Genomic DNA, 17,626 nt, shown 5'->3' with positions numbered 1-17,626 from the left:
GTGACGTACTTCCTGCAGGGGGCGAGCCCTGCCCCGGAAATAGGAGCGCTTCCCACCCCTCCGGGCTGTGCGCCGCTGCGTGCGGAGTTCGGGATGAGTGTCCCGGCGGCGGCCTTGGTCCGGCGGCTGTTTGCGGCGCGCGCGGGTAAGCACTTAGGGTGCCCGCGCCCCCGTTGCCGTGGGGACCGCCCGGGGTGCCTTCCTCCGTTGAGGGGGCTCCGGGGCGCTCTGGGCTGCGGACTGGAGTCCAGCGTCAGACGCGAAATGGCTGTGTGGTCGTGGGCCGAGCGCGCGCCTGCTGCGCCGCTTTTCTGGCTTTGGCCGAGGTGAAGGATTGACGAAGCCGCTTTGAAATCACTCAGGCTGCTCTGCACACGTCAGTACTGAGGTTTCTAACGAGTGCAGTTTAATGTGTGTTTTTTGCAGTCCTTCCCTGTCTTTGGAGAGGAAAGTACTTCACCTCCGGGAATGAACCGGCAGAAAGTAACCCGGTAACCCCTATGCTGCGGCATCTTATGTACAAAATCAAGTCTACCGGTCCCATCACCGTGGCCGAGTACATGAAGGAGGTCTTGACCAACCCAGCCAAGGTATGGGTCGGGGAGCCGCGGGTACCAGGCGCGCTCTAGCAGCGCTGCGAGATGTGAGCCAGGAGGATGTGCGCAGAGAGGAGCCTGAAGGCCCTCAGCACTTGGCAGCACCGCCTTCTGCGGGGAGAGCCACGCTCGAAGACCTGGGGACAGATAAATGAACCTGTCAGCTCCTCAGGGCTGGGTCAAGTCAGTGTCAGTGGCGTTAAAGGGAGAACAAGTTCCAGAGATGCTCAGGAGACAATGTAACCGATTGGATTGATGAGATGAAGGAAGGATGACTTCCTTACCTGGGCTTATGGTAGATACTGGAAGTCATTTTTCAGGAAGAAGGGAATTCAGGAGGAGGTAGAAGTAGGACAGAGTTCAGTCCAGTGAATGAATCTGAAGTGTTTATGGGTCTCAGGTGGAAATGTTCAGTAGACAACAGGAAATGTGAATTTAGTTCCTGGAAAGCTGTGTTGGGATGGCATCAGCAGGTATTGGAAACGTATTTCATTGAGAGTGGCAGGTGTGTGCTTTTATGTTCCAGCATTAGACATTGTCACAGCTTTCTGACCTTCGTTTCCTTATCTGCTCTACAAAGTCACTTGGTGAAAGCCTGTGGTCCTTTTATTTTGAAATGTTTCACCTTTTGTTGGGTTGAAATATGAGATCTGTGGAATCCTGGGGTTCATTTGGCCTTTTGCTGTTGGATATAGTGGAGTGACTCAGGGTCCAGAGGTTTAGTAAAGGAAGGGATCCTTTAATGCCTTTATGCAGTGCTACAAGGTACCGAAAGTTCAGATAAGAAGAAACCTCCTTAAAACAAACATCTCTGGGTTAGAGCTGAGGTCCACTCATCATTTATCCATTTATTGAGGCGCCATTTGTGCCAAACACGGTCTCGGGCTCTGGGAATACTGCGGTGAACGGTGGTGCATGGTGCTTACGTTCTAGAGAGAAAATGAACCATAAACAGGGAAACAGATAATTAAACAAGATAATTATGGATTGTCGTAAGTGTTTCTGAGGGAGGAAAAAACAAAAACAAACAAACTAAAAACCGGGTTAATAGGGATCGAAAGTAAATAGTGTGGTAGGAATAGGGATTGTAGAAGTTCCTTAGGTAGGTGGTCAGGGAAGGCCAGCACATTTGACCTGAGGCTTGGAGGATGGGGATGGGCCGGCCTGGCAAAAGATTGGGAGAAGTGAGTTCCCGGCAGAGGATCCAGAAACACAAGATTTTTAAGCTGGGAAATGCTTTGGTGCACAGAGAAGACAAGGGCACCATTATGGCTGCAGGGCAATGACTGGGGGGTGGGAGGGTTTGATGGAGAGGAAGGTAGTATGAGATGAATTTGGAGAGGAGCCAGTTCATGCAATTTTTTCATGAAATTTAGATTTTTGTGTTAGTGCAATGGGAAACATTTAGGAGGTACATTTCATGTATCTTGTATTGGCAGTGACATCAAGGTGGAGATAGTAAGTGAGCAGTTGGCCATAAGAGTCTGGAGTCGTGGGAAAGAGTGGGCATGCATGTATAAATTTGGTCACCGTCACTGTATAGCTGGCATGAAAATAAAAGGAACCTGGGAAAGCATACTTAGAGAAGAGAACGTTTTTCAGGAGTAAGCCTTGAGGTAACTCAAATTTAGAATAGAGGTTCTTAACCTAGGGATCCTTGAATAGAAATCAGGGGGTTTGTGAAGTTGGATGGTAATAAAAATTACACTTTTATTTTCATTAACTTGTAACTGAAGTTTGGTGTTTCTCTAATTAGGCACACAGGCAACAACCAGTACCATCAGCAATACTTTGTGATTTTAGCATCAGTGGAAATCACTGACATTGTCATATGACAACAGAGTGATCATAGACGTCTCAAAATACTATTGTACTTCTGTGTACTTCAAAATTTCATTACTTATTAGAACTTCAGCTCAATTTTGTTTCTTAATACACTTATAAAGATGTATGTATATTACTATATCACAAATTTATTTTTAAAATATTTGTTAAGTATTTTTTAATTGATTTCATATTTAATCCTGTGTGTTTTAAGTCCTGTGCATTCTATGAAGAGTCTGTAGTCTTCATTAGACTGCCAGAGTGGTTCATCTCTCTCACCCGCCGCCCCCCAAAATGCTTACTTATGAAGAGAAAGAGAAAGGCTAGAGGGGAGATGCTGTATGGAGTGAAAAAATTTTCTTAAAGATGAAAGTGACTTAATTATATTTCTAATGCTGAGGGGGAAAAGTTGAAGCTGTAAGAGAAAGGAGGTGATGGAAAGATCCTGGCCCATGAGGGTTATGTGAGGAATGGTGATTGAGCCAGAGCACAGGGTTAACTTTGGAAAAGAACAGAAGGTGTAGGCATTTCATCCATTGACTCCTAAGGAAAGAATGGGAACAGTGGAGGCCAGATGGGATCAGGAACCTGACGAAGTCTGTTTAATAACATTCTTTAATTCCGGTGTGGGCAGGAGCCCAGGTCATCTGCTGAGGGTAAGTTGGTAGAAGAATGGGCTTGAAGGGCATAGGGAATTTTTAAACAATTCTAGGGTGTTTCTTGAAAGTTAGACACTATGCTAAAACTTGGGATTTGAAGGTAAATAAGACATAGTCCCGTCCCCCAAATGACTAATCCTTCTGGTGAAGAATTTAGACATATAAATACTTAAGTTTAGAAAATGAGGCATGTGGTTTAGCCTAAGGTTGGAAGGCTGGAGGAGGAGGTCAGGGAAGGTGGCATTTGAGCAAACTCAGTCTTACTGTGTATGAGATTGCTGAAGAGATGGAAAAGGAGAAAGGAGAGCATTTGTGATGGCATGAATGTATGGACAGGCAGGGCAAATTTAAAACAAAACAAAACAAAAACAAACAAAAATCAACAACTTTTTATTGAAATATGACATTCACATAGAAAAATGCATAAATCACACACATACAGCTTGTTGAATTTTGACAAAGTGAACACTCCCTTGTAACCAGCACCCAGGTCAAGAAACAGCATCACCAGCAGGCAGGGCTAATTTGAAACACACTGTGAGAGTTTGGCAGAGGAGCCTGGAGGGGTGGGCAGGGTCTTCCTGTGTGGGGTTGTGGGAGCAGCAGAGGGAGGGCGGCTGTGGAATGTAGAGATGGACATTGCTTGGCTTCTGCCTTTGTAGTCAAGGAGTAATTGTTTTTCTACAAGTTCTGCAAAATGATTGTTACTTTGTAAAATTTAGGTAAAGACACTTTATTTTGCTTATTTAGAAGAGAGAACTTTCTTATGAAATACTGTACTTGTTTGTCTCATTGTATACATTGTGTAAGGTTTTGGAGGGGTGTTTTAAAAAGCTTATTGAAAATTAATTTGTTTTCTCTATTTTTTGTTTTTTCGTAGGGCTATTATGTGAACCATGACATGCTAGGAGAAAAAGGAGATTTCATTACTTCACCTGAAATAAGTCAGATCTTTGGGGAGGTAATATCCAATATAAACAATAGAAGAAACGGATTCTCAGAAACATTTGAAAGCAAATCAAGTAGTATTACTCCACAGTAGTGTTTTACATCTTTGTTTTTTGTGATTCATCAAGTTTTAATTTTTTTAGTGTTTTATACACTGAAGGAATAGAGAGTAATAGAGGTATACAGAGGACATTTGAAAGGTTCGTACTTTACTGTAGAAAAGGAAATGTAGAGATACAAAGGATAGAAGGAAAGAAAAGGAAAAGAGATGGAAGGAAAGGTGTTGGAAAAGAGGGAGAACCAGATGAAAAATGAGAATGGAAGGACGAAGAGAGACAACAGGCAAGGTGAAGAAGGAGGTTGAGAGTTCCCAAGAAGGAAGAGAGAAAAGGTAAAAACACTGAGGAATTAGTAGACTCAAGATGCACACTGTAGCTCCTACCCCTTACTAGCTGTATTTACAGGAGAAGTCTCCTTCAGGAATTTTGAATTCTTTTCAGGAATTCTAGTTCATTTGTTTCCATATATAACCTTTGATCAATTTAGGAATAGAAAATAGTACACAAAAGGAAGAAAAACCTAGGCATTAAAAAATATTAATTATGACTTAAAGCCATGTAATTATTGAAATTACATGAATATGAAGACATGGCATAATCATATTTCATGTTTATTTGTTTTTAAATACCAGTACCTTTCGATAAGTGATTTCCTCTTATCAGTGTCATGGGACCTTTTATAGTAGAGGCTGCTTTTTAACTAGGTATTTTCTTCTGTTATTAAGCTTCATAAGTGGTGTCTGTTGTACTGTACTCTCAGTGAAGTTCCTATGTCCATATACGTATATGAACATATTAAATAATGCATATGGTTGTTTGCAAACATTTTGCCTTCTGCTGTAAAGTCTATTTACATAGAGTTTTATATCATGGTATGCTTTTATGCTTTATAATGCTCGAATGTAGTTCTTTCCTTGTCACAGCTCCTAGGAATATGGTTCATCAGTGAATGGATAGCCGCTGGAAAAAATGCAGCTTTCCAGCTGGTGGAATTGGGCCCAGGCAAGGGTACCCTCTTAGGAGATATTTTGAGGGTAAGTAATGAAAGAATGTCTTAAAGTCTCATATACCCGAATCTTGTTACTTTTGACTGAGTTTGAAAACTTTGTTGATTTCCTTGGCTTTCAGTCTTACCTCTTTAATCTCATATTTCTCAACTAAAATATACGGTCAAAATAAAATAATGAATTGTTACTTGTTGTCTGTAATGTTAAAAAAATGGTGGTGAGGGGAGAATGTAAAAGCTAAAAGTATAAAACATTTGGAAGACACTATGGGAGAATATGTTCATGTTCTGAGTAGGGAGTTTTTTAAATTATATAAAAAGCAGAAGCCATAAAGGAAAAGAATAATAATTTCAAATACATTAAAATTAAGAACTTTTTTGTTCTTTAAAGAAACTAGAGACCTTTTGTTCTTCAAAGACGCCATAAAGATAGTGACAAGACAAAATACAAAGTGAGAGGAGTTATTCGTAACACATGTAACTAACAACTGGTGGTTAGAATACATAAAGGACTCCTTTAAATCTGTAAGAAGGTGACAGATAACTCAATAGAAAAGTCAGGCCAAAGATGTGAACAGGCCTGTCATAAAAGAGGAAGTCTATATGGCTAATAAAAACATAAAGATGCTCAGACTCATTGGTAGTCAGGGAAATGAAAATTAAAATCACAGTGAGTAACCACTGTACCCTCAAAATTAGAAAGTCTGACAACACCAAGGGTTGGTGAGCATGGGAAGCAAGGGGAAGTCTCATGTACTGCTTATAAGGATAATCTGGGACAACCTCCATGACTAGCTACTGGGCATTATCTACTAACTTCAAGATTACTTACATTGTATGTCCCAAAATCAATTGTGAGTTTATTTTGTATGTAACTGGCAATTCAATGTAAAAAAAAACATGCATATTCAGTTTAAAGGAATTTAAAATGTTGATGCTGTATGATTTCTGCTTGAAATTAAGAATTGAAGGATTTTTTTTTAAAGAAAATTTACAAATATCTGACAAATAAGAATCCTAATTATATTGTATTGGGGGAGGGGCAAAAACCCCACTGATTTATGTTTCCAGGGCTCTATTTTATATCTTTTTAAATTGGCAAAGTCATTTGAATATAAAATATTTAATAAGATTCTCAAACAATATTTTGTTTCAAGAACTTTAAAAATTAAGCCCAAAGCTCTTTTTTCCATTTTAAAAATTGTTTTTATCGAAATATAGCTGATTTACAATGTTTTGGGTATACAGCGAAGTGATTATATATTCACTTTCAGATTATTTTCCACTATAGGTTATTATACGATATTGAATATAGTTCCTTGTGCTATACAGTAGGCCCTTGTTGTTTATTTTATGTGTAGTAGTGTGTATCTGTTAATCCCAAATCCCTAATCCCTGCCCCCCATAATCCATTCTTTATGCTTGTTTTCTGGAAAGAAAATAGTTGGCTTTTTCATTCCCCTGCATAAGCATCTGCGGTAGCTACCCTCTTATCAGTACAGGATGTTCACAGCTAGACTTGTTTCTGTGCTCTGCCTTGAACTCTGTGCTCCAAACTATATGCACCAAACTACACTCACAGCTCTTAAAATGTCTGAAGGATTCTTCCCTAGATAAGTCCTAAGAACTCTTAAAAAGCCAAAGAATTTAAAGGAATGTAAAGGAAATATCCAAAGGTGTAATTACAGACGTGTTTTTATTTTTAATCATATTTCTGAAGGATTTTTCTCTTGGGAAGAAGTTTTCCATGTTGTGGTTTCATCTGAAAACTAAATTTGGAAAGTCGTCTTGTCCTTATCAGTCTATACCTGCATATTCAGATCTCAAAAGTAGGAGGCAAATCACCAGTGAATGTTAAATTGAAATGAAAAAAAACTGATGTACTTTATGCAGTTGGCATTGAATTTTTAGCATTAAAATATTGATAAAATACTAGTATGTTCTTTTTTTTTTCACGTTTACAAATAGCAAAAGAAAAAAAATATGTGCAGCTAAGAAGAAATAGAAAATGGGAAAGAATCCCAAAGTTAAGCTGTCAGGTTACTAGTGCCATTCAAATCTGATTTCTTGTGGATACAGTCTAATCATCTCAGGGGTGAGATTATTTGGTAGACATAGCAGTTTTTTAAAATCAAGGCTAGCTCTTTCTCTACCCATGAACTTGCTGTATGGCCCCAGGTGTGATACATGTATTAATTTCCAAGTCTTATATAAGTAATAAATCTATTTTTTCAAAGTTAAAAAAAAAAATCAAGGCTATATACATTTTATTTCTTTGGTCTTTTTTTAGACTCCGTAATCTGAATCATTGTTTTTATTGGATGCTAAAGCTTTTATTTTCATTTGTTAGTCATAATTCTAATTTTTATCAGTAGGAAACTAAATTGTACTGTGTACTGTCCATTTCTTATATAGACTATGTTTAAAAACTCCAATAGGTTATGATTCTCATAGACTGCTGGAGAGTGACTTGTGTGAGGAAGAAATTTCTCTGAAACCAATTATTGCTTCTGCTGTGACATGAGCAAATTATTGAGGTAAATGGTTAGAAAACCTAAAATCTACTCAACACGTATTTTGCCAATTTCTTCTTTTTATATTTAGGTATTCAGTCAGCTTGGATCTGTGCTGAAAAACTGTGACATTTCAATACATCTGGTAGAGGTGAGCCAAAAATTAAGTGAGATTCAAGCATTAACGTTGACTGAAGAGAAGGTCCCATTAGAGCGAAATGGTGGATCCCCCGTATATATGAAAGGTGTCACTAAGTCTGGAATTCCAATTTCCTGGTACCGAGATCTGCAAGATGTTCCAAAAGGTAAGTATTTCACATTGATTAATGAAAGAATTTTGATCACAGCCCCTCACAGTAGTGATAGGTGACCACAAGCTTGTAGAGCAACATAGTAGTTTGAGTTAGGGCTGCCAAGTCCCTTACCTGTAGAGCATAGCAAACTTTTTCTGGAGAAGAGCATTGTGTTAGAAAATAAAATTGCCTAACATTGAGGAGCAATTAATTTCATGTGATGCTGGAAAAACAAACCAAAACCAAAATATGGATCTCTGTTGTACTTGTTAGTTTTTCCCTACCCCTAAGATAGTACTGATGATGAAGTAGCCCAAGGCAGTGGCGCCTGAAGGAGGCCTGTTAGTAGATGAGTTATTTTAATTATCTCATCTTTTGATCATCCTTACTTGCCTAAAGGCAAGCAAGGGGAGGTGGGAAAATCCCTGTACTCTGCAGGAATATTATATTAATGAGCCCCAGCTCAAACCTAAAGTGGTGGTCTGACCTTGGCTAAGGCACCACAGCCATTCCTGGCCTTAACTGTCTCAGATGGTTTTAGGAAATTCAAATCCTCTTCCAGCTAACAAATTTGAGCTCTGATTTCTTTCAGGCATAGTGATGAATAAAAGATGAAACTGATAATCGGGATATTTCAGCTTTCTGATCCTCTGTGTGGAAAATGACAATAGTAATAATTGTTCCTTTGTACGATCTGTGCAGTAGGTTTGCTGTGGAGAAGTGGATGATTCTGTGGAAGTGATAATTATGGAAGCATCACAAGTCCCAACATGAAGAACTATGCATTTTCTTTTTGTTAATGTTCAAAAGAACCAATTGATTGCCTTGAAAATGCTGAAATGTTAATTTTTTCTTCTCTTTTGAAATAGAGTACAGCTTTTATCTTGCACATGAATTTTTCGATGTTCTTCCTGTGCATAAGTTTCAGGTATTGATGGGAAGGAAGTCCCATTTATGATTGAATAACAAAAGGCCTTATGTTGTAAGAATAAACATTTATGGTGTTTAACTATTACTTGTTGAAGTTAGGTATGTTTGGAATTTTGATAAATATAAATAACTGAAAAGCAGAAGTGAAATATTAAGAATTCTTAATTCTTAGGATAATTATTAAGGATTCTTAATTCTTCTTGGATAAAGATGTATGAGAATGTAAGATAGTAAATGGCTATAGTACAATGAAGGATTAGTTTTCAGCAAATACCTTTAAATTCCCAAAATTAAAATTTTTCTTCATTCTTTCTATGAGGAGATTTAAGATTTGGTGGTAATGCACATGAATCCGTAACTTCTAGGGCTAAGAGTATATATTATTATGTAGTAATTTGTTGGTAGAAGCTTCTGATTCGTCCTAGGTCTATTTTCCATCTTGGAGGCACTTTCCATATTGCTTATTTTCTCCTCCATTTCTTATCTAAACAGTATTAACAGTTTGTATCTATCAGTCTACTCATATTGTTTGAAGGAAATGAAATAATGCCTTTAAATAATTTTAAATGGTAAAGTACTCTGTAAATGTTAGTTATCTTATATATGATAAGAGGAGGAAACTTATTTTGGTAGAGGCAGTTTTGACAACTTGCAAAAAAATTTTTTATGTGTTATTTTGTGTTAGAAAACACCACACGGATGGCGAGAAGTACTTATTGATATTGATCCACAGGTTTCTGATAAACTGAGATTTGTTTTGGCACCTTGTGCCACCCCAGCAGAAGCCTTCATACAGGTAGGAATTTTTTTTCATTAGTTTATTGCCAACCAAATCTTCAGTCTTATTTTCCGAGTTACTATTTTAGAGTTCCTTGTAACATGAAAGGTGCTTTTTATTAATAATGAAAATGCAGAGGATCTAGAGTCAAGAGACTGGGTTAAAATCATTTCTTAGCTGTGTGACCTTAATGTAATAAGAAAGTAAGTGCTTACTCAGCAAGTCCCTGATCTCTGTTTACCTCAGTTCTCTGTCAAATGGTGACAATATTGTCTACTTGACAGGAAGTTATGTGTCTTGTGAAGACAGTGTAATACAATGTGTAAAGTCACAGCAATATTTATTGAATACATTGTATGTATTACTCTAATTTCTCATTTGATTCTCAAAACTATTATTAGGTAAGTTTTATCATCACTTTCTTTGGGCTACTGTTAGAGCATGCCTTTTTTTCATGCTTCCACCCAAATTTAAATTTGATTCTAGACTGCCAAAATGGTAGATTTACTGCTGCTTTCCATTGTCCTCAAGGAATAATTGCAAGAGCCTATGTATTTTGGGTTTGGGTTTAAAGGTTCAAAAAACCTGTAATTCTCAGGGCTTTCAATTGCCTCTTTTATTCCTTTTTTTTTCAAAGCTCAGAAAAAAAGGTGTGTACTTTCTGGACCATAACTAGAATTTCTGCCTCAGAAGATATCGATTTTAAAAGCAAAAGAACTTTTAAACATAAACCTATGAGTTAAATTTTCTTTGCAAAGCATAAGTTTAAAATATCAGCCTAAGTGCTTATGAACATTTCTGTTTTTTCATACTCTGGCTACCTAATTTTATCTGAGTGAGAAACAAATTCATAAAGCTTCCAAGAGCTAACCCCTGAGAGTTGTTTTTAGTTCTTTGCTTGAACAGTGTACACTTATGAGAGAGGGTGTGATGATTTTTCCCTCTCATTTGGTTGGAGCAATGATAATGGAATCTGTTATCTTGAAGAGCAGTCTCGGACGTTAAGAATGTCGGCATGAAACGCTGAGGCGTGTCAGCTTATGCCTGAAGCAGCTGACCCCATGGTTTATATAGTGAAACTACAGTAATTTATTTAATAGCACTGGTGGCTTAGTGGTTTATTATTTCATTTAATCCTCAAAATAAGCCTAGTATATATACTGAGGAAACAGACTGTGAGAGGTGAAGTAACTTGTCTAGTAAGCAGCAGATGAGCTGAGACCCAAGGGCTGAGTCAGCCTGACACTGTACTGTACCTCTTAGACCTGTGCCATTATAGGCAGAAACATCAGGGCTGGTCAGTACTTCACTTGTAACAGGTGTCAGGAGGGAGCCAGAGTGAATGTATGTTTGCATAATGAAGAAAAAAGATTTTTTCATTATCATAGGAATCAGTGAAATTTCATATATGCTAGTCCAGTTGGCAAGTATTACTGTTTATTGTCAATACACTTTTTAAGCTAATATGTACTTCTTGAGGACCCTTAGTTAACTGAACACCTTGGGAAATAAGGGCTTCAGGTACATTTACACCAGTTTATAAGCTGATATTACTAGATATAGGGCATATCATTGGGGTACCTTTCCCCCCAAAAGAAGGCAGATAATTCTTGCTCAATAGGGTCTGTTTTGTACATTGGATTTATATCATTTGTTCTACCAGTACAGTTTTTTAGTATCTCTTATGTGTCAGACATTGTTCTAGGCAGACAAAAATTCCTTTTCCATGTTTTCAACCTAGTGGAATATATTTATATGAATTATGATATAGAAGTAAAATCACCATAAATAAAATGATAATGTACTTAACCATCTGGAGGGTTGAGAGGGCATATGCTTTTATAAAAGGCATTAAAATTAAAATATCTTTGTAAACTGAATGGACAGTATCAGAGAACCAAGGAGTTCTATATAATAGAAAGGATGTCATGTGAAAAGTTGAGTGTAGACAACATATTCATATTAAGAAGGAATTTATTTTATTTATTTATTTTAATGTAAATCCCTTTTTTTTTTTAATTAAAAAAAACTTTTTTGGCTGTGTGGCATGTAAGATCTTACTTAGTTCCCCAACCAAGGATTGAACCCGCACCCCCTGCAGTGGAAGTGCGGAGTCCCAAGCACTGGACTGGCAGGGAAGTCCCGAGAAGAAATTTTTATTGTAACTAAGAAATGCTCATTGTAGAAAAACCCTAAGGAAACAGGTCTTTTGAATGATGTATTTTGATTCAACTGTTCCCTTACTAGTGTGATGAAACAAGGGATCACGTGGAAGTGTGTCCTGATGCTGGTGTTATCATTCAGGAACTTTCTCAACGCATTTCACTAACAGGAGGTGCTGCCCTGATTGCTGATTATGGTCATGATGGAACTAAGACAGATACCTTCAGAGTATGTATAATTCAGTCACATGATTTATCAGAGTTTAACTGGTACGATTTACTTACAGTTGTCATTTGTTAGGTTTGAAGCTCACTGAAGATCTTTATCTTATTTTGGTTTCTACAGTGCTTAGCATTGTTGTGTTACATTATTTTATAATTAACCCATGTTATTATAATTACCATTAACCCTGTATCTTACTGTGCACCTCTGCTTTGAACAGGCTCTGGATTGTCTACGTTATTCTTTACATTGCAGAACCTAGGTTTGCATAGATCCTAGTAAGCATCTGAATAATTCCAATGGAAAGATACTCTTCAAAGTTCTTAAAATTTTCTCCTTCATTAAAAAAAATTGTTACTTTTTATAAATTTGATCTAGACACTGTAATCATTCAAACTTTTTTTATCATATTTTCAACATGTTTTTTCCTTCCCAGATGTATTCTTTTATCCTTCCTAAACATCCTTTCTTATGCTTTTGGAATATGACCAGTTCTGTTCAATATACTTTAAAGTATATTGAAATACTTTTAACTAGATGTTATTAAAGAAAAAACTGGAGAGTTTTTTTAAAAACACTGATTCTCTAGGCTTACCTCCAGGATTTTGATTTGTTAGGTCTGGGTAGAGTGCAAGTAGCATATTCTCAGGTGATTTTTTTTTTTTAATAATTTTTATTGGCGTATAGTTGCTTTACTCTCAGGTGATTCTGATGCATATAGTTGATGGATACACTTTGTAGAACATCGTCTAGGTTCTAGTAGCCTGAATTCATCTGGAGAATTCTCTCTTCTACTCCATCACGATGGACATTAAAGAAAATTTTAAACAACTGTCAAAGGCAGCATCTTCAGGCACTATAACATAGCACTTTATAGTGGGTTTTCCACATAGCATCTCATTTGAAGAAAGGGTGCTATTTGGTAAGAGTTTGTAAACCACTGATTTAGGCCATATTTTCCTTTTTAACAGTTGTCATGTAAAATGTACTAAAATGATAGCATTTCTTTAATCTTGATAGTGATAACCATAAAAATACAAAAACTCATCATTTAAAAACTTATGTTCAAGGGCTTTTGTGGCCACAGGCTTCATGATGTCTTAATTGCGCCGGGAACAGCAGACCTAACGGCTGATGTGGACTTCAGTTACTTGTGCAGAATGTCCCAGGGGAAAGTAGCTTCTCTGGGTCCAATAAAACAGCAAACATTTTTAAGAAATATGGGCATTGATGTCCGACTGAAGGTAATGATTTATGTTATTTCACTATTAAATATTTTAATTTCATAGTATTTCAGTAAATATTTTAAATAGTAAGTTCCCTTGGCCTTAATGCTCTTGTAGTTAGATCCTTGGTATTCCAGTCCTTTCAGTAGTATAGGGGTCATTGTAACCAGACAACCTAGGGGTGGAGCAGCCTGGTAAGTTTCATGCATCTCTGTTGAGGGAAAATTAAGACTTCCAGATAGTGTTCATGTTTGTTAAGGAAACTTGACTGCTTGCATGGGTATGAGTTCTATAACTGTCTTGAAGACATCTTAACCCTTCAGTGTAGACCACCTGGGAATATTTGTTAAACATACAAATCCATAGGTTTGGGTCACAACCACCTATGTCTTTAATAAACATGCCATGATTATGAAATATATGATCAGAAATCATATTTTAAGCACTGCTGTATTGAATAGCTAATAGTCAGTATTGCTGCATATAACTAGGAATCCTTTCTCCTGGTTATTTTTACTAAGAAATCTTTTTCTTTTCAGATTCTTTTAGATAAATCAGATGAGCCATCATTGAGGCAGCAGTTACTTCAGGGGTATGATATGTTAATGAATCCTACGAAGATGGGAGAAAGATTTAACTTTTTTGCCTTGATACCTCATCAGAGACTTAATGGTAGAACTCATCAGATGAATGCATGTCAGTCAAAACCCTCTCCATCACCTGTAGCTGGGTTTGGTGAACTTACTTGGCGGTGATATTACAGTTTGGACTTCTTTATCCCCAAGTTGGCCTAAGAAATTAGAGTAAAGGGAACACATTTTATATGTCACAGGTAAAATAAGTATTAAAATATCTCTTCACAGCCAATAAAAATAGCCCAATACAGTACAACTGAAAATTGATCTTTTAAGATTGTGTTTGATTCTTTTTTTTTATTTTTTTTTTTATTTTTTTGGGGGTACACCAAGTTCAATCATCTGTTTTTATACACATATCCCTGTATTCCTTCCCTTCCTTGACTCCCCCCCGAGTCCCCCCCACCCTGATTCTTGGTACAAATGTGTGTTCTCAGTTTAATGAGACAAATTATTATTGAGTTTCCTCTAATTAATAAAGCTAGTTGCTGTATTTTTATTTTAAAAAGTAAACATGAATGCTGATTGGTTTAATAACAACTGGAAATAAATGGCCATTCACAGGGGGCTGATTAAATTGAACTATCCATATACTGTTTTTAAAATGAAGTAGAGTAGTGTTACGACAGAAAGATTGCTAAGATTTAGTAAGTGAGAAAAGCATTTAGTAAGTTGAAAAAGTGAAAAAAGGGTACAAAAGTTTTGTACTTATGATTCCATTTTTGTTGGAGAAAAGCTATATTTAAAGAAATGCTTAGAATTTCTCAGCAATTAAAACACTAAATGCAGACTGGTTGTTTTCTGTTTAAGTGATATTTACTTGTATATAAAAAGTAAGGAAGGGATGCCCAATAACTACTAGTTAATAAAGAGACTGTCTTGTCTATTGTATATTCTTTCCTCCTTTGTCATAGATTAACTGACCATAGGTGTGTGAGTTTATTTCTGGGCTCTCTGTTCTGTTCCATCGATCTATATGTCTGTTTTTGTGCCAACGTGCTGTTTTGAGTACTGTAGCGTTGTAGTGAAGTCTGAAGTCAGGGAGCTTGAAACCATCAGAGTTGTTCTTTTTTCTCAAGATTGTGCTGGGAATTTGGGGTCTTTTGTGGTTCCAAATTCCTTCATTGGTGTTTTATAGTTGTCAGAGTATAGGTCTTTCATCTTACTGGTTATTCCTAGATGTTTTATTCTTTTTGATGCGATTTTAACTGAGATTGTTTTCAGGCTTTCTGAGAGTTCATTATTAGTGCATAGAAAAGCAACAGATTTCTATATATTAATCTTGTCTCCTGCAACTTTACTGAATTCATTTATTAGTTCTAATAGTTTTTTGGTAGAGACTTTAGGGTTTTCTATGTACAGTTATCATGTCATCTGCAAATAGAGACAATTTTATTTCTTCCCTCCCAATTTGGATTTTAGAGGAGAGGTTTTCAGTTTTTCACTATTGAGTATGGTTAAGTGTCCTTTATTATGTTGAGATATGTTCCCTCTAAATCAACTTGTTGAGTTTTTATCATAAATGACTGTTGAATTTTGTCAGATGCTTTTTCTCTATTGAGATGATCATGTGATTTTCATTCTTTTTTTAATGTAGTGGATCACACTAATTGATTAGCAAATATTGAACCATCCCTGTGTCTGTGGAATACATCCCACTTGATCATGGTGTGTGATCCTTTTAATATATTGTGGTGTTCAGTTTGCTAATTTATGAGGATTTTTGCATCTATATTCATCAGAGATATTGGCTGGTAATTTTCTTCTTCTGTAGAGTCTTTAAATGATTTTGGTACTAGGGTAATGGTGGCCTTGTAGAATGAATTTGGGAGTCTTCTGTTCTCTTCAGTATTTGGAACAGTTTGAGAGGGACAGGTATTAGCTTTTCTTCATATGTTTAGAATTGCCCTGTGAAGCCTGAACTGTGGTTTGCTGGGAGGTTTTTTATTAATTACAAATTCAGTTTTACCACTAGTGATTGGTCTGAATTGTTCAGATTGTCTGTTTTCTTAATTCCATCTTGGCAGGTTGTATATTTCTAGAAATTTGTCCATTTCTTCTAGGTTATCCAATTTGTTGGTATGTAACTGTTTGTAGTATTCTCTTGTTTTGGGGGGTTTTTTTGGTTTTTTTGTATCTCTACAGTATCAGTTGCTGTTTCTCCTCTTTCATTTATTTTGTTTTTGGGGTCCTCTCTTTTTCCTTCTCAATGAGCCTGGCTAAAGGTTTCTCAATTTTATCTTTTCAAAAAACCACCTCTTGGTTTCACTGATGTTTCCTATTGTTTTTTTGGTCTCTATTTATTTCCTCCCTTATAATTATTATTTCCTTCCATCTACTAACTTTGGGCTTTGTTTGTTCTTTTTCTGATTCCTTTAAATGGTAGGTTAGGTTATTTATTTGAAATTTTTATTTTTTCCTGAGGTAGGCCTTATATTGCTGTGAACTTCAAAAATCACTATTAAATTTCCCAGTCTGGTTTGAGGGGTAGGAAAAGACTTATTTACTTTTTAATTTATTCTCCTCTTTGGTATTTGAAATTTTTTTTTACCATATGCTTCTATGAATTTTATAATTAAAAGCAAAATCAGATTAAAAAATCTAAAAAGTCACAGCAAAACCAATAAACCTAACGTACTTAAAATACGAGATAGAGTAAACCCAGACTACTTAGGAACAATAATTTTCTCAATTGAGGTAATTCTCTCTTATTTTCAGATAACTGTCAAGATTTAGTTCTATAAGTTCTCATTTTTTGGCTCACAAAACTTTTATTAGTACCAGACATATGGATTTTCTGAAGAATTGTTATATTAGCAACACAAATTTGTGAAATTAAAGGAAAAGAATACTAGCTATATGTCTTGAATTTATAGTTTAACTATATTGGAAATTCATTGGCAGAGCAATGAATGGTTTTTTTTTTTTATTGCTTCTTTGGCTTAACTGAGAACAGGACTAGCATTCTCTTAGAAGACGGAGGCTGTCCAGTTTTGGGCCATTCCTAGCCACCCTTAAAGACTTGGTTGGAGAATTTTTAGAAGGTGAAAATGCCTATAGTTGGCCCTTCCCAATTATTTAATAGTTATTAAATAATATTTGATATTTAACAATTATTTAACAGTCTTTATGATTAAGGGGAAAGAGTCAGGCGATGCTTGTTAAAACCTAGAAAATTTACTTTGGTATTAGGTAGTTAAGTCTTTCGGCAGTTGCAGTAGTTGAATGTTTGATGGTAGTTTCTGAAAAACTTATAATTATTCTGAACTTTCATTCCAAGAAATGAGACCTTGAGGTAATTACCTCAAATTTTGTATAAAATTGTAATAATGAGTTGTTTTTTATTTTAGTCAGATTAAAAAAAATCTATGTTCTTAAATATAGCATTATTTTCATTTACAAATACTATTTCCAAAACAGTTCTCTTACCAAAGCCTGGGAAAAAACCTAACCAAATAAAATTTTCTTTGGATATCTCTACTAGAGATAGGTTCAGGTTTTCACATGGAAAAGTATGATGATATGGAAATACATTTTATTATCAAGCTTATTTGAGGATATTTACAAAAGTGGGATATAATAAAAAATAAAAATGTACTAAACAGTGTCATTATAGACTACTTTGTACATTATCAAATGTTTCTAACAATTTCTTATACAAACACAATGACTTCAAGACCAAAAAAAGTTATTCAGGTTATACAGTAACTGGAGAAATTATTCAACTCCAAATTATCTGACAGTGCCTTTACAATTTTTTTTAAGAAAACTTCT

The 17,626-nt window shown here is 36.1% G+C and overlaps 1 protein-coding gene across 4 annotated transcripts; it reads left to right on the top strand.

Moving 5' to 3' along the window:
- Positions 1-26: 26 nt before the first annotated feature.
- Positions 27-17,154, top strand: NDUFAF7 (NADH:ubiquinone oxidoreductase complex assembly factor 7). Of its 4 annotated transcripts, none has more exons than XM_057743658.1 (10): positions 27-145; positions 427-590; positions 3,960-4,040; positions 5,010-5,120; positions 7,697-7,910; positions 8,768-8,826; positions 9,562-9,624; positions 11,854-11,997; positions 13,062-13,235; positions 13,757-17,153. In XM_057743658.1, the coding sequence occupies exons 1-10, from the start codon at positions 94-96 to the stop codon at positions 13,970-13,972; spliced, it is 1,278 nt and encodes a 425-aa protein (XP_057599641.1). In that variant the 5' UTR covers positions 27-93; the 3' UTR covers positions 13,973-17,153. The 4 variants fall into 4 exon arrangements, with proteins under 4 accessions (XP_057599641.1, XP_057599640.1, XP_057599643.1 ...); XM_057743657.1 differs by having other exon boundaries at positions 9,514-9,624; XM_057743661.1 differs by lacking the exon at positions 27-145 and adding an exon at positions 2,036-2,212 and having other exon boundaries at positions 456-590; positions 9,514-9,624; positions 13,757-17,154.
- The last annotated feature ends 472 nt before the right edge of the window (positions 17,155-17,626 follow it).

The sequence above is a fragment of the Hippopotamus amphibius genome, chromosome 7, assembly GCF_030028045.1.
Source record: "Hippopotamus amphibius kiboko isolate mHipAmp2 chromosome 7, mHipAmp2.hap2, whole genome shotgun sequence".
Classification (NCBI taxonomy): domain Eukaryota; kingdom Metazoa; phylum Chordata; class Mammalia; order Artiodactyla; family Hippopotamidae; genus Hippopotamus; species Hippopotamus amphibius.
This window is presented reverse-complemented; position numbering and strand designations above follow the sequence as displayed.